Genomic DNA, 14959 nt, shown 5'->3' on the forward strand with positions numbered 1-14959 from the left:
TGGCTTGGTTGAATTCCAGTATAGAATGCGGTCTGTTATTTCTTGATAACAGAGCGCTGCTAAGTGTAACACACCGTTGCCATGAAAAACAGAGTGTTGCTATGGATGCAGGATTCTAACCGTAGAGACGGAACGGACTGTTTTCTTTAGCGGAAGCAATACAATCGTTTTTAAATCAATAAACTCCTTTTTAAATCAATATTTTGTGTCAAATTATTAATTTATTTGGTGGGTAGCCATGTAATAAGCGGGATAATGTAGAGCGAGGCGGTTGTTATAGCGAATACAACCCCTTCAGGCTGATTCAGTCGGGGTCCCGATCAGCCTGTCGGGGTTGTATTCGCTATAACAACCGCCTCGCTCTACATTATATCTTACTTAATATGCTCTCGTTCATAGAGATTTTTTGATGGGTGCAGAGGCTTTTTAGGTCGGGTAGAATCTGTGATCGCTAACCCAGTCTGTTCGCTGGCTTCCAAGACTGCAATACACTGTGTTTTCCACCAACTGGCAACCTGTGTTGGAGAAATACTATTGGCTGAACTGGCAGCGGGCGAGATCACACAGACCAAAACAAAAACAGACATTCTGACACGGAAAGCTCATTTCAAAGTAAAATAACTGGCTGAAGAAGTGTTTTTCAGAGAAACGAGTATGTGAACTCAGCATATTTCCTAAATATCTGCAAACATATTATGATATTTTTATGCTTTAGTACAGTAAAAAAAAAAAAAACTTACAGCACCTTTAAAGTTAATTTTGAGCAAAATCATCCACGTCTATCTTTCTGCTTTCTCTGTGATTTGAAATATTAAGTCGACCGCTGACAAAATGAAAGATATGTGGCATTTCGTGGCAATCCGACAAGATGTGCTTTCACAGAGCTATGCGTCTGAGGAAACTCTGACTGGGGCCAAAACACTTCCAGATATCCCAGCTAAACCTGCATCCAAAAAGAGTAAGGCAGATGATGATATCTCACCAGTTATCTCTCTCTAATCTGACTAACACTCTCTTACACCTTAGAGAAAATGCTGAGTGAAAATGCCCTAAAAATTGAAGGTTTGAAAAAAACAGTGGACTTCGTATGTGCTGAATTAAATGACATCAAAGGAAAAGTTGAGATGAGATTGAACACTGAAGAGAAGAAGATGGGTTTTGTGAACAACGTCTCACTGACTTGGAAAGATCCTCCCGTCATTGGAGAGAATGTCGAGCGAAGCCTATCCGTATCTGTGAATCGACGTTCCCTGAGAGAGGAATCAGCCTAGCACACAAAACACACACAGTTCAGTGCATTGAAGGAGGCTCCAGGATAGTCCACGACCTCCATCCATCATTATTCAGGTTTCTTGATGAGTGGCGAGGACGTCTGCATTTCTTCACACCAGTCAACTTCGCTTCACAGAGGATCTCATGGATTCTGATCGGGAAAATAGAAGGCTTGAAAGCGGCTGCAACCCAACTTACACTGACACACACAAATACACTCTCTAGTTGTTTTTGTTGAAAGGAAGGGCTGTGTTGTTCTCTGCTTTTCGTCAAATAATTTGCACACTCATCTTTTTATTTTCTTTCTTTTTTCTATCCGAAGTTAGCAGCAACATTGAGAGCTCCAGTCTCCGTGTTTAGCATGACTGCCGCCGGCTCGCTGTGTAGGACAGTCGTGCTGGAAAAACTATCCTTCCAGTTGGGGAACATTGTCAGAGCAGAAGGAAGCAATTTTTCTTCCAGGGTAATCTTGTACGTGGCTTGAGTTATGCATCCTTCACAAAGACAGATCTGCCAGATTCTAGCCTTCCTGAAGAAGCACCAGAACATCACCAATCCTCCACCAAACTACACAGTGTGTGTGAGAGACTGTGGGCTGTAGGACTCTCCAGGTCTCCGTCTAACCATTAGAGGATCAGGTGTTGGGCAAGGCTGAAAACTGGAGGAATCAGGAAGATCTGTCTTTGTGAAGGACGCGTGACTCAAGGCACGTACAAGATTACCCTGGAAGAAAAATTGCTTCCTTCTGCTCTGACAATGTTCCCCAACTGGAAGGATTGGTTTTCCCGCAGGACAAAGCTCCAATCCACAGCCAGGACAATCGAGCTGATGTTGGAGGAGCACCAGATCGAGACCCTGTCATGGCCAACACAATCTCCAGACCTGAACCACTGAACACCTCAGGAACGCGATCAAGAGCTTCACCAGCCATTAAAGACAAACTGCGTGATGTTCTTCACCAGGAGTGGCATAAAGTAAATGTGACCGACTGATGGAGAACATGCCAACACATGAAAGCTGGGATTGGAAATCAGGGTTATTCCACCAAATATTGATTTCTGAACTCTTCCCAAGTTAAAACATTAGAAATGTGTTACGAACATAAACTTGTTTTCTATGCATTATTCGAGGTATTTTGACCCGTTGCCATTTTCTGCAAACAAATGCTCTAAATGACCATATGAAATTTGGAAAAAAATGTTGTCAATAGTTTGTAGAATAAATAAAAAATGTTCATTTTACTCAAACAGACGATAAATCCAGAGAAACCGCTAATTTTGAAGTGGTCTCTTAATTTTTTTCCAGAGCTGTATATACATTTAGACCACTTAACTTAATGATTGCTATCAGGATGTCAAGAGGCTTTTAACCAACATGACAAAAAAAATGTTTCTGGAACAAATTGCCAACCCTGACTTTAATTAATTTTGTTTTAATTATTATTATTTATTTATTTTTTCAAATCAATTTTATGAATTAAACAGCTTGTATTTTTTTTAATAAGCAGTTAAACTTGAAAGTATATTCAATCATATAAGACAATTATCCTTCTATAGATCCTTTTAGCATAAAGTGTTCTTTAATAAATGTGTCAAGAACCCTAGCGCTCTATATAGAACCCCACTTTTTCCCCGAGAGTGTGGGACTTGATTTGATCCAGATCTGAAAGTGAGCTGAAATGCTATGGCTAAACAGTTTATGCTTTAAGTACGTTTCAGTTGGAGAAAGATATTACATTGTGATGAAGATAACTTTTTTTTTTTGCACCGATGAATCAGACCAGTGAATTCATGTTAACTTGTATATTGCTTTATGTTTTCTGAATGTGAAAGTATTTCAGCAACACTTGTGTTTTTGCATGGCTCCTCTGCAAAAGTAAAAGGAAATGTCACATGAAAAGCACCTGATTCTGTAAACCTGCCTTTTGCAAAGCCCTGAAGAACAGCGGGAAACTAAGAGCAGAGCATTTTCTTGAAGACAAGCCAAAAAATGACCATGATGTGGAAGCACATTAGGCTTGTCCACGTCCGCAAACCCCCATCTGAGTGGCAGCAGGATTGGAGGAAGGCTGTTCTAGTTAAGGCACTTATAAATGCTGAGAGCCTCTTATTCCCTTTCAGACAAACATAAGAGCTCGTCCGGAGAACGCTTTCTAAGACCCAAAGAATGCATTCAACCGGTCCCACAATGTCAGAAAATCTCAGCTATAATGCTCAGATATACCATTTGAATCTGCATATGATTCATCTTGCTCTATATATTCCAGTGTAACTCATCAGATGTTGCAGACACAGGAGGTGTGCTGCGAGGACATTAATGAGAACAGCTTGAACAGACGTAAAGCAGGATGTGTTATTTGTGCTTCTCGCACAAAAGCTGAGAGGGGGGTCGAGGCAGGCTTTCACGTGCCCGGAGACGACACAATAGAAAACCTGCAGATCCCATTTGTGAAAACCAAGTGAGAGGACGAGTGAGAGTGTTCAGAGCAAATGGAGCTCAACCATAAGGACAGTTCAGTTCATCTACAATAATGAGGTGCTGTGCGTTTAAGAACGAGCTACAGGACAGAAGCTTATATAATGAACTCCTAATGACTAGAAAATATGGCCTACGATTGTATGATCTGCATTATAGTGTAATTTCCACCAACCCTTGTCAATATCTGCATGCATGTAATGCTATGAAGATATGCTTATCATTTCCCTATTGCCAGTCTTTATTACATTATTACGCTGTGCAGTTTTTTCTCTCTCTTTCTTTGCTCTGTAAACATATGGATTTCTGCAGGTCGTTTTGGTGAAACACTGAACATCTGCACCTACACACACCATCAGCCTCCCATCACATCTGTAATCATATCATATCAGCACAATCAGTCATTAACTGAGAGGAGAGCAATTCATCAACTCTGAAGTGTCACAAAGACATTCCAGCTTAAAATTCAATTATTTGTAATTGTGTTTTTTACATTGTGCTCTGAGTCCATGAGAAACAAAGATGTCAAGATAATGGAAATTAAAAAGGTTTAAAAATCTAGATGTTAAAATGTCACATGTGTAACAATTAGATAAAAGTTTTTCTAACATCTTGAATACTTACGAGTCTACAAATCTTAATGATTAATTATTCTTTTATTTAAATCACATTTGAGACACCTAGTCATACATATAAAACTATTTTTATTTGATAATCAAATTAATTAAATGCATAATGACAATAACTGTTGTTTATTTATTTCCAGTTAATAATATTAGTGCTTCAACTTATTTCAGTTTATAGAGTCAAGGCAACATTTCCAGTTTTTCAACTATATATGTATATATATATATATATATATATATATATATATATATATATATGCTGAAATAAAGCTGATATAATGTTAGTGTCAAGGATGCATAAAAAAATGATGATAAATATTACAGGAAAATCTGAATCAATATTGTGTCCCATATAAAAATATCTATTATAGAAGCTTAGAATAATTCTGAAAAAACATACTTCCCAAAGTGCTTACAAATCTGGTATGACAGCCTCTTAAATGTCAGAACCAGTAACGTGCGGTGAAATCTTGTCATGGGTAGGCTGTGACCTATCAATGTGGCATATATTCATTCAGTTAATGTAGCAACCCAAGTTCATATCAGGCATCATCACATCGCTGCCTGCATACAGCAAAGTCAGTCATATGTGAGGCTAATGCACAATCAAATCTAATAATCAAATTAATGGACACATCTATCTTATGACTTATACAACAAACAAATGTTTTGTGCAGGACACAGTAAGAGGGAGGCGGCGCGGTGTCAGCGAACCGACAAGCAGCCTAGTCACTATTGTGTAGTTTGTATTAATGCCATGGTTCAACAAATAATGTAAAGGTTAAATAATAATTCACTTAGACTTTATAAGAAGCAATTGCGACTTTATTTCACACAATTCTGACTTTATAACATGCAATTGCGACTTTATTTCACGCAATTCTGAGAAATAATGACAGAATTCATTGTGAGATAAAAAGTCGCAATTACCTTTTAAAATGTTTTATTCTGTGGCGGAAACAAGCTTCCATACCTCCTGGCCTCTTCCTCCCATCCACCCTCCCTGACGCATAGCTACCGGGCCGGCCCAGCTATCGGTAGGCGCCGGCGGTGCCGCGGTAGTTACCTGAGAAAACGTTTTGGAAAAGACGGGCTTTGGACCCAACCAACTCTATAGGAGGGGAGGGGAGAACTCCCTCACATGGTACAACCTATGCAGAGGCTGCGCGCTGCGGTGTCAGAATGCGGAACGTGTGTAGCCTAATGTAACTAACGTGACAAATGTGAAAAAAAAAAATCCTCGACCGGCCCAAAAGTGAAGCGCCCCACCGGGAATTCTCCCGATTACCCACCCCGGGCCTGTTGACAGCCAACGCTAGGCGCCGCTAGATCGGGAAGCGCGGATTGAGTGAGAGTGAGTGGATCACGTGACATGAAGCAAGCTCGGTCTCTGCCTCAATGTTGATAATTCAAGACAGCATGAGAACTGACTGCGCATGCGCAAACCTACGTAAACTACGTTCTATGGACCAAAGAGGCACTGCTAACCTCTGCCTCAATGGCCATGGCCTTGAATTTCCTGCATGAAACAATGGTTTTAGGAGCAAACAATGGCAAAATTAGTATATTATATGTGTATTCCTGAGAATTTTTGTTACAAAAATTAATATTTGGAATAAAATAAATCATAATGTGGTGAATTAATAAAGTTCTTGGAATTAATAAATGTAATGTCAACATTTCCTTTGGTGAGGCACTGCCTACCCTGACCGCACGTCCCTGGTCAGAACTATGATAACCATGCGCTACTTAATGCATTTTTTAGTAAAGCAAGAATATATATATATATGATAAATATGATCAACCTGCAGTGTCCCACTTTACCAGTATTCACCCTTAAAACACTGTAAAACAAAACTGCATTACTACTTATTTTTAAATGAAATCATAAACCATAAAAAATATATATGACAAACCAGCTCCAGCACAGTAAGTCCAGCCTTTTAATAAGTTTTTCTTCATTACAATCTCAGGCTGATAACGCCTCGACACTTTAAACAAAAAGTCACACTTTAGTTTAGGGTCCGCTTCTCACTATTAAATATTATCTACGACTTTTGTCTCAGTAAACTCCTGGTTACTGCTTATGATTAGTGAGGTAGTTGTTAAGTTTAGGGTTTGGGTAGATTAAGGAATGTTGAATATGGTCATGCAGAATAAGGCATTAATATGTGCTTTATAAGTATTAATAAACAGCCAATATCATAGTAATGTGCATGCTAATAAGCAACTAGTTAATAGTAAGAACTGGACCCTAAACTGAAGTGTTACACCCCAAAAAACAAAAACAAAATTAAAAGGTTCATTACAGAGGTGCATTCAAGTTATTGTATGTATGAAATTAATTTGAATGTATTTTTCCAGGCAAAACACAAGTCACATAATTGACCCACTTTATTCACCCCACGTCCCGTATTCATCTCAAACTCACACATGAATGTATTTGAGTGGCTGTAGAAATGTTACAACATCTTTCAAACGCACCTCTATACATTCATGGTCTAAATATACATCTCATCAAACAACGACTGACAGCTTTTGAATGATTTCCACTGACGTCCTGTGGCCTGAAACAATGAACGCTTCTGCCAATCTGAAAGAAATAATTCTCAGACACTCGGTGAAATAAGTTCATTTAATACAAGTTGTTAAATGTACATTCAGACTCAGATTTGGTATAAATTAATATTGGTTAAATATGAGACATCAAAGGTGTCAATGTTCACAGAAAAAAAACTCCAAAATGATCCATTATCTAACACACTTCAACAGACAAAATATCTATTTGATGATATGTGTGCTATATACAATGTGCTTCTCAGCATTTTGAGACAAAAATATTGCATTATTAATATGTACATACCCATAATAAAAACAAAGAGTTCCAGATGACACGCACAAATCTTTTAAAACAGGTTTGAATCACCTTGATGCGTGTGTAAATAAAGGCATGGCATTGGGCCTGGAGTTCTCAGCAGGAGCAGTTCCCGCAGCCCTTCACGCTGTTCATGATCTCCTCCTGCAGCCTCTTGCGCTCCTCCTCTTTCTGGGACATGCGCTCGGCTACGGGCTCGGGCTTGCCTCCGTCAGACAGGATCCTGCTGTTCTGAGTGTTCCACAGCTCGGCGTACAGACTGCCCTGTGTGTTCAGGAGAGTCTGGTGGTCTCCGCGCTCGGCCACCTTCCCCTGCGTCAGAGAAAAGAGAGAGTCGGGTGAGAAACACAGGTGGAAAACAGGGAAACGTCTGGCATGCTCTCGATTACCACAGAATAAAACAGAGTCGTCTCTCAGTTTGTACAAACTGCTCCATTGGTTGTGACATACAAGGAATGTGATGGAGGGGAATGTTAAGTTCAATAGCAAGTAGATTTGACTTGATAATAACAGGTAAGTTGTGCAGAGCAGAAGCAGTAAAGTTGACTTAAAATGTGTTACGAGGATTTTAGTAAATCCCACAAGTTATTTTTTTCGACAGGTCTCAGGCATGAAATCATATTCATATATGAGCTAATGTATTAAAGTTGTATTAAGTTACTGTGGTATGAAGCAGGGTGGGGCCGAGAGCCGTGGGAGAGGAACGAGGCCGGTGGAGCGAATGCTAATGAGAGACACACCAGTCTCGAGTCCCACGGAGGAACGACGACAGTGAAGGGTGAGAGAGGACCAGGCCTGGGACATTTTACGCTGCTGTTTTTATTATGCTTATTTGACGCAGTTGGCCTCTGCCACTACTTTCTTTGTGTTGGTTGTGTTTATTGTATGCATAAAGCTACATTTAACGTTAACCGGTTCCTGCCTCCTTCCCTGAACTTGAACTTTGTCAGTTAAATTCACATTCTTTTATTTCATTCTAATAAAAGAGCTGAAAGTGCTGAATTACTACTCACACAGGTCACTTTATCTGACGAAGTAAATTACTGGGGTAATGCAGAGCTGTTTTACTTGGTCAAAGTGTGCTGAAACTTGGAGTGTGCTGAAAGTTATGTCAAAGTTACATAATATATAACAATTATTCGTTTTTCTGTTGATTAAGCTCTCCAAACAGTTGCTCACTCGTTTAATAATACACAATATATTAAAGCGTCTGTGTTTTTTTCCATGGATTCTATGGAAGTAAAATCAGAAATCAAGGGGAACGCAGATGTGATGTCATTGACAGGCGACGCAATGACAAGCCGGATTTCTCTGGATTTAAACATTGTTGGAAACATTTGAGAATGTAAGTATTTAAGTCAACAAAATATATATTATTCTAGTGGTTTTTGGATATTTTAATTGAAAAATCGAACATATTTTGCCTTTAAGGCCAAAGTATACTTTGTTTTTTTACGCGTACGCTAATGTATGTGTACAGTCGATGAACGGGTGAACGGAGGCGGCCGGTGTGGATACTGTCATTCGCAATCACAGATTCTACTTTTTGGAGGTATGACCAAAATAAGAATTTTCACCGGAAAATGTTATCTGAACAAATAACCACTTTTGTGCTGACCAACTAACGTTAAGGGAAAAAAACTCTCAAATTGGTAATGTTAACAACAACAGCATTGCATGACTACATTTAATGTGTATTAGGGCTACCTGTAGTTCAGTTTCCATTTCTGTGCAGTCTAATTTCTAATTGTCATACCAACTTACCGTTTTGAATCGAGCAAAGGCAAGCAGATAGTTTTAAAATATCAATGGCTGGTTATGGACTTGCTCAAATTTATTTTGGATGATTTTTAACCCAAAAAAGTTACAGACTGCAGCTTTAAATAAAAAGTCAGATTAGTGGTTTCAGAGCCATTCGCAATCAATACTGTACATTTATGACAATAGATAGCTAATAATCTACTTCTGATGAATTATTACAATGTTTACTTTATGGTTTTATCATCATACATGCCATAGATGAAAAGTGCATGATTTATCTCCCTCATCTATTTGAATAAGCAGCTGAAAGTATTAAAGGGCAGACATTTCAAAATAAGAGTCCTGGTTTATTTTGCGCTTGCTTATAATTAAAAGTCCTGCATTATACAGAAGTTTTTTTTCTGGTTATTATCGGTTACACAAACTACAAGTCATTAAATTGTTTAATAATTAGGCTATATTTTGAAGCAGAACTATTTAAAAATCGACTGTACTTTTTGTCTTTAAATTTTGCTTGTAAATGTCTCCTCATACACCTTTACTACGGAAAAAACTAATGATTTTTAATTGTGCCCCTAAAATTCTTTATGCGCTTCCTTTTTTTTTCTTCTTCAAAATAGCACGTGCTCCTCGGGGAAAATGTATCTTAAATAAGCCAATATAAGAACATGTACAACAAAATAAAGGCAAGACATGCTTTTCTTTTGATTCTCTGTGGGCTGTATGCAAAAAACAATATACAACAGTCTTGTTGGCAAGATTCCCAAACAAATGATTTTTATTCACTTTTAATGAATAATTCAAAAAGGTGAGTCTGAATAATTTCACTTAATTGAAACCATCAGAGCCAGTAACGAAATCAACATCTGACTCACTCACCGAATTTAATTTCTTTTCACCCTGTTACTTTATTTGATCCCATTTCATTAAATGAACATTTCTTTATTTTTACGAACGGAGAGTTAAGCCTGACAATCGGCAGCACGTCACATACAGCTTAACCAGAACATTCATTTAACTTTCAATGAGACTCGTTAAGACCCCGCAAGGTTAACAATAATCATCTATTTTTCCACCAGGGTCGTTGTGTGAGAACAGCACCGATTCACTGCAACGTTCTGATAAACACACACACACACACAAGGAAAAAATCCTGAGCGTTTATGCAGGCTTTGCCTTAGGATCGTTTCAGGGGGCCAGAGGGTGTTTTTCAGCATTTACATCTTGGTTTCTTTTATTGATGCCTTGATATTCCCCAGCATAACGCTGCCTGCAGACAGAGAGACTGTGCGGCTGCATCCAAATTGGAAGAACTGGGCAAAAACAAGAGATTTAGGGCCATGAAGGGGCACTGATGGAGAGAGAGCGTGTGCATGTTTGAGGAAGGTCTAGAGAGAGCAGAAAGACAGCGGTGTGGGCGTTCATGCAGCACTGCCTCTTAAAAGACTGCCAGCAACAAAGCAAAGTATGAAATGAGCTTGCACAATGACAACTGAATGCGTCTCCCGGCTGTTTGCTAGTTACTTGCGTCAATTACGATGCCACTTTTGCCAAGCAAGACTCAAACACTGATAGCATTTTTAGCCGCCGTGTGGTTTACAGCTTGAATGTCGTGCAATTATAACCCGTTTTAGATACTGCTGGGCGAACGCAACGTTTCACAACAACATTTGAACGCGAGGTTTTTCCATCACGTGCTCCACCCCCACACCGGCACCCAGATTGAAAAGGTCTCCACACATGGGAGACAAACAAAGGTGTCGCTGAGCATTGGGCAAAAGGTATTTCCACTGTTAATGAGCTAAAAAGCTAGCGGCACACGGCTGAAGAGGCTGTGAGAATGCTCTTTATAGTCATGAGCGTACAACCTTCAGAAGTGTGCATCAACTCGCATACTTCTACTACACACTAAAAGGAGGAATACTACTTTTGAAAAGGGAAGCTAAAAGTGCTGGCACTTCGGTACCATGCCAGTCTTTCTACAGTACAGACCCGTTCACACCAAGGACAGTAAAGAACAATATTGTCAGAATCAGTTTGTCACGGAATCAAAGGACTATTTTTTTTCCAGCTGATAAACGATAAAAACATTGACAGCCAATCAGAATCCATCCTGTTTTAAAGAGCTTGAACATTTAAAGCTGTATATGATAAAACTGGAGCACTTATAATAAACAGAACAATATTTGCGCATTTACAGGTCACCTGACGTAGATGTTTGGACAGAACACGAGACAGTTCTTCATTAAACTCATATAAGACACAAGTATTACGGGAATACTGGATTCTAAACCTCAAAAAAAGGTCACAATCAAGACCTCGAAGCAGAAATGAGGGAGAAACACCTCATATGTGTAGCTCCAAGTATAGATCTAAGGTCTTTCCTTACCATTAATGCTTGGATAACACACATACGTCTCCATCCATTAATAATAATGGCTAGTGCGGTGACTGCGATATATGTAAACCTACCAACGTCCGTCGCCATGATGTTTGGAATGACTGATTGCGAGAGGGAAAAAATTACGTTTTAGTCGCATAACATCGGTTAATGGAAACGCCCTCATTTCGCAATAGTTTTTTGTAAGCATTTAGAGAGAAAAAAGAAGAATATTCGCCTATTGTTTTGCGCCTATTAACAAACTCCATACCCATTTCAAGGGCACATTTGGAGGATATAGTCATTGTTTCAGAAGCTCTGTTTCACCAGCAGACTGAATGTCCAAAGGTCACGTGGGCAGTGACAGCAGCGAGAGCGCTCTTCTTCACTGCAATGAAGGACACAGAAGATGTGAATGCTTTCTTCCAGTCCATCTGAAATTAAACTGATCACACCACTTGTTTCCAAGTAGACCAGCAATCCAAGAAGTGCCACCAAAAACATTTGCACCTCAATGCAAAATACAACAATATATGCAAATATATTCATTTTAATCCATTATTTTAAACAAAGTTAACATTTACATGCCTTGGTCATGCTAGTGCTGCTTTGACCTCCATGTGAAAAGCAGAGCAGACAAGTTTACATAATGTGTGACATGCCTTTGTCGTGGTGTCATCTAACAATGTAATGTCCATCCAACTTAATGTCGACATCTTAACTGCATTCACTAGTCGATGCATTGGGTTTGGCTGAACAGTTGAGCTTGATCTACACGTGGCGACAGCAGAAGGACCATCGTTTGACCAAAAACTGCATCAAAAGCACATCATTCTCGTTCTATAATAACCTGAAATAGTCAAACATATAAAGTGAACCTGGATTCTTGCGAAACGAATGTCGCCCACAGGCTGACAGGCACAATAAGCGAGTGTTTCTTTGCAACATTCATGGCAACACAAGCAGCATGAATCCTTCAATGGAGCAATGTGAGCTTTTGTTTCTCGCCTGCATTGTCTCTCCACTCACACACTCTCGGTCGACGTCATGCTGGACTGGCCAGAAACAGGACAGATGTCCTGCGTCACGTGAATTCTACAACTAGTACACAAATAAACTCAATAGTCATGTCATAAATAACTCAATAGTCATGCAATCCTTAATAATTTCCAGTCCCGCTTTCGTAAATCAATTTGCTTTGATTTTCGGCACTGTATTGACACGGGTTCAAATAATCTCAGCTCACTGTCATATATAACCATTTCCTGCATACATTCAAACCACAGAATTAAAGGGAGTGGACATTTATAGCTATCATTTTTTACATGCACATTGTAGAGTAAAAAATAAGTGCTCCTTGTAATGTAACTCGCTATTTAGGTGAACGTTATAAATTGACCAATAATCATTGGCTGCCCTTTAAAAGGTCAACAGCCACTGGGGTCAGGGTTCAGAATTGATTGAACCTTGATCTGGTGGTAACACTGTAGCTTCAGAGTCGAATGCATTGCAAAATGTTGGTGTGAAACTTCATAGTTTCTGGGATTTAACACTATTCTTGAGTTATGCATTCGCTTCCTGAACGTGATTTCTGTATGTTTCGCCATCTGTCACACATATTTATAGGCTTCAGGCGAGCTTACCTGGTTTAGCACAATAATCTCATCTGCATCCACAATGGTGGACAGCCGGTGTGCAATAAAGACAGATGTTCTGTCCCTCACCATCTTCTTCATGGAAGTCATAATATTCTGCAAAGAAAATAAAGAATAAATAAAAAATAAATCATGGTGTGTTTGAAAAGTGTTGTTTCTCTTTTATCCTCACTCCTCTGAATGAGTGTGCAAGGCTGAAGTGATATTTTTCAGATGTTTCTTTCATTAAGGAACCGTCTGCCTCATGACAGCAACATTTCTCTGCAATAACAAGCTCTGATATGATTGACAGGATTTATATGAAGACCTTCTGACAATAAGATACATTAAAACAGGAGAAAGCCAACAGAGCAAACACTTCCTTGACTATAATAAGGCATAAAGCCTCTTGAAAATGAAAAAGCTTAGTGTAAATATCAAATGAAGTGTTCTCAAAACAGGGGAAAACTAGCAGTATTGAGCAGATATTCTTTCTTCAAAGGTCTGTTAGTGATCTAAATAGTTTTCAAAAATGAGGCAGATAAACCTAGCGGCCCGGTCGAGCCAATGGTTCAAACTGCCCTGACAAAATTTGGCTCAGTTGCAAAAAAAAAAAAAAAAAATTATAATAGTTGTTGTTTTCATTGTTTTTGACCCATGTTACGTTGTATTCGCAGCCTGCCGGATCCAGGCCGTATCCAGATCTGATGAAGGACCTTCGCCTGGACCCGATGACAACGCAGTGCTGAAGTGCCAACTAGTCTCTCCCTATGGAGGATCCCTTTACCACTCTACAGATAAAGCGTTGCCGGGAAATTGCCGGGAGTTCCTACCCCGAAGTTACAAAATAAAATAAAATTCTGTATCAAAATTTATAAGGAAAGCCCAGTACTTTGTTTAGGCTTGGTTTGTAGGGAATCACAAACCTGTGCACAAATATTCAAACGCACATAACTATAGAACCCATTCTTAATGCGCATGTGAACGCCATCAGCGTTTCTCACAGGTTCGCGTTTAAAGTCTGTGTAGAGAGAATGGTGTCGTCTTAGTGGCCCCTAATTTAATAACAAATGATCGTTGCGGCGGAAGCGAATCAATCAAAACTAACTTTAGCTGGAAAATAACTTTATTAAAGAACCACTATAAAGCCAAAACAATCTCTGTTACCTTAATTTATACGTTTATCTCTGTAAAGCTGCTTTGAAACAATCTACATTGTTAAAAGCGCTATATTAATGAAGATGACTTGACTTGACTATTCTAATAAATAAACATAGTATGACACCAATATTTTAGACACGTGACTTATATGAATAAAAGCCTAAATTAAATCTGTTGATCATATAAAGCGATCATGTCTCTTCAGAACATTTTTACTAAACCAGTCGATTTATATGGATTAGTTTTCCGATCCCTTCATGAACTTTTTGAAGTGTCAAAGTGTCAGTTGCATAGCTGTCAATGGAGGGACAGAGATCTCTCAGATTTCATTAAAATATCTTTGCGTTTCAAAGATGAACGAAAGTCTCACAGGTTTCAAATGATTTGAGTGAGTGATTAATGACAGAATTTAAATGTTTGGGTGAACTATCCCTTTACGACCGAATGCACAGATCTAATTTACTGTTACACATTGTATTTTCTCTCAACTGTTTGTGTTCACTTAAGATATACACAACATTTTTGACATATTTCTGTGTATTTTAGTGGTGCAACGCATCACAAAACTCACAGTTCGGATCCTTTTTGGATCAGCAAGAAAGAAAAAAAATGTTGGAGGGGGGGATGGGATGTGATTGATGATACATATTCGGTTCCAGATTCACAGATTTTTTTCTTAAGAAAATGAATGGCTTATTGGCTTTGGTGTTATTTGATTGAAAGGTGGGTATTGCTGAAGACTTACCGAATGAAAAACACCTTTACATAAGCGCAC

At 38.9% G+C, this 14959-nt stretch overlaps 1 protein-coding gene across 1 annotated transcript in view; it reads right to left on the reverse strand.

The window, feature by feature from the left end:
* Positions 1-6293: 6293 nt before the first annotated feature.
* Positions 6294-14959, reverse strand: part of abcb7 (ATP-binding cassette, sub-family B (MDR/TAP), member 7) — a 45931-nt gene continuing 37265 nt past the window's right edge. The window contains exons 15-16 of the mRNA XM_084132963.1: positions 13033-13140; positions 6294-7560 (exon numbers count right to left, since the gene is read on the reverse strand). Of these exons, the coding sequence (XP_083989089.1) occupies positions 7345-7560; positions 13033-13140 (324 nt within the window). The 3' untranslated portion in view covers positions 6294-7344. The remainder of the gene's footprint in view (positions 7561-13032; positions 13141-14959) is intronic.

The sequence above is a fragment of the Abramis brama genome (assembly GCF_963993115.1).
Source record: "Abramis brama genome assembly, chromosome: 13".
Taxonomy (NCBI): Eukaryota; Metazoa; Chordata; class Actinopteri; order Cypriniformes; family Leuciscidae; genus Abramis; species Abramis brama.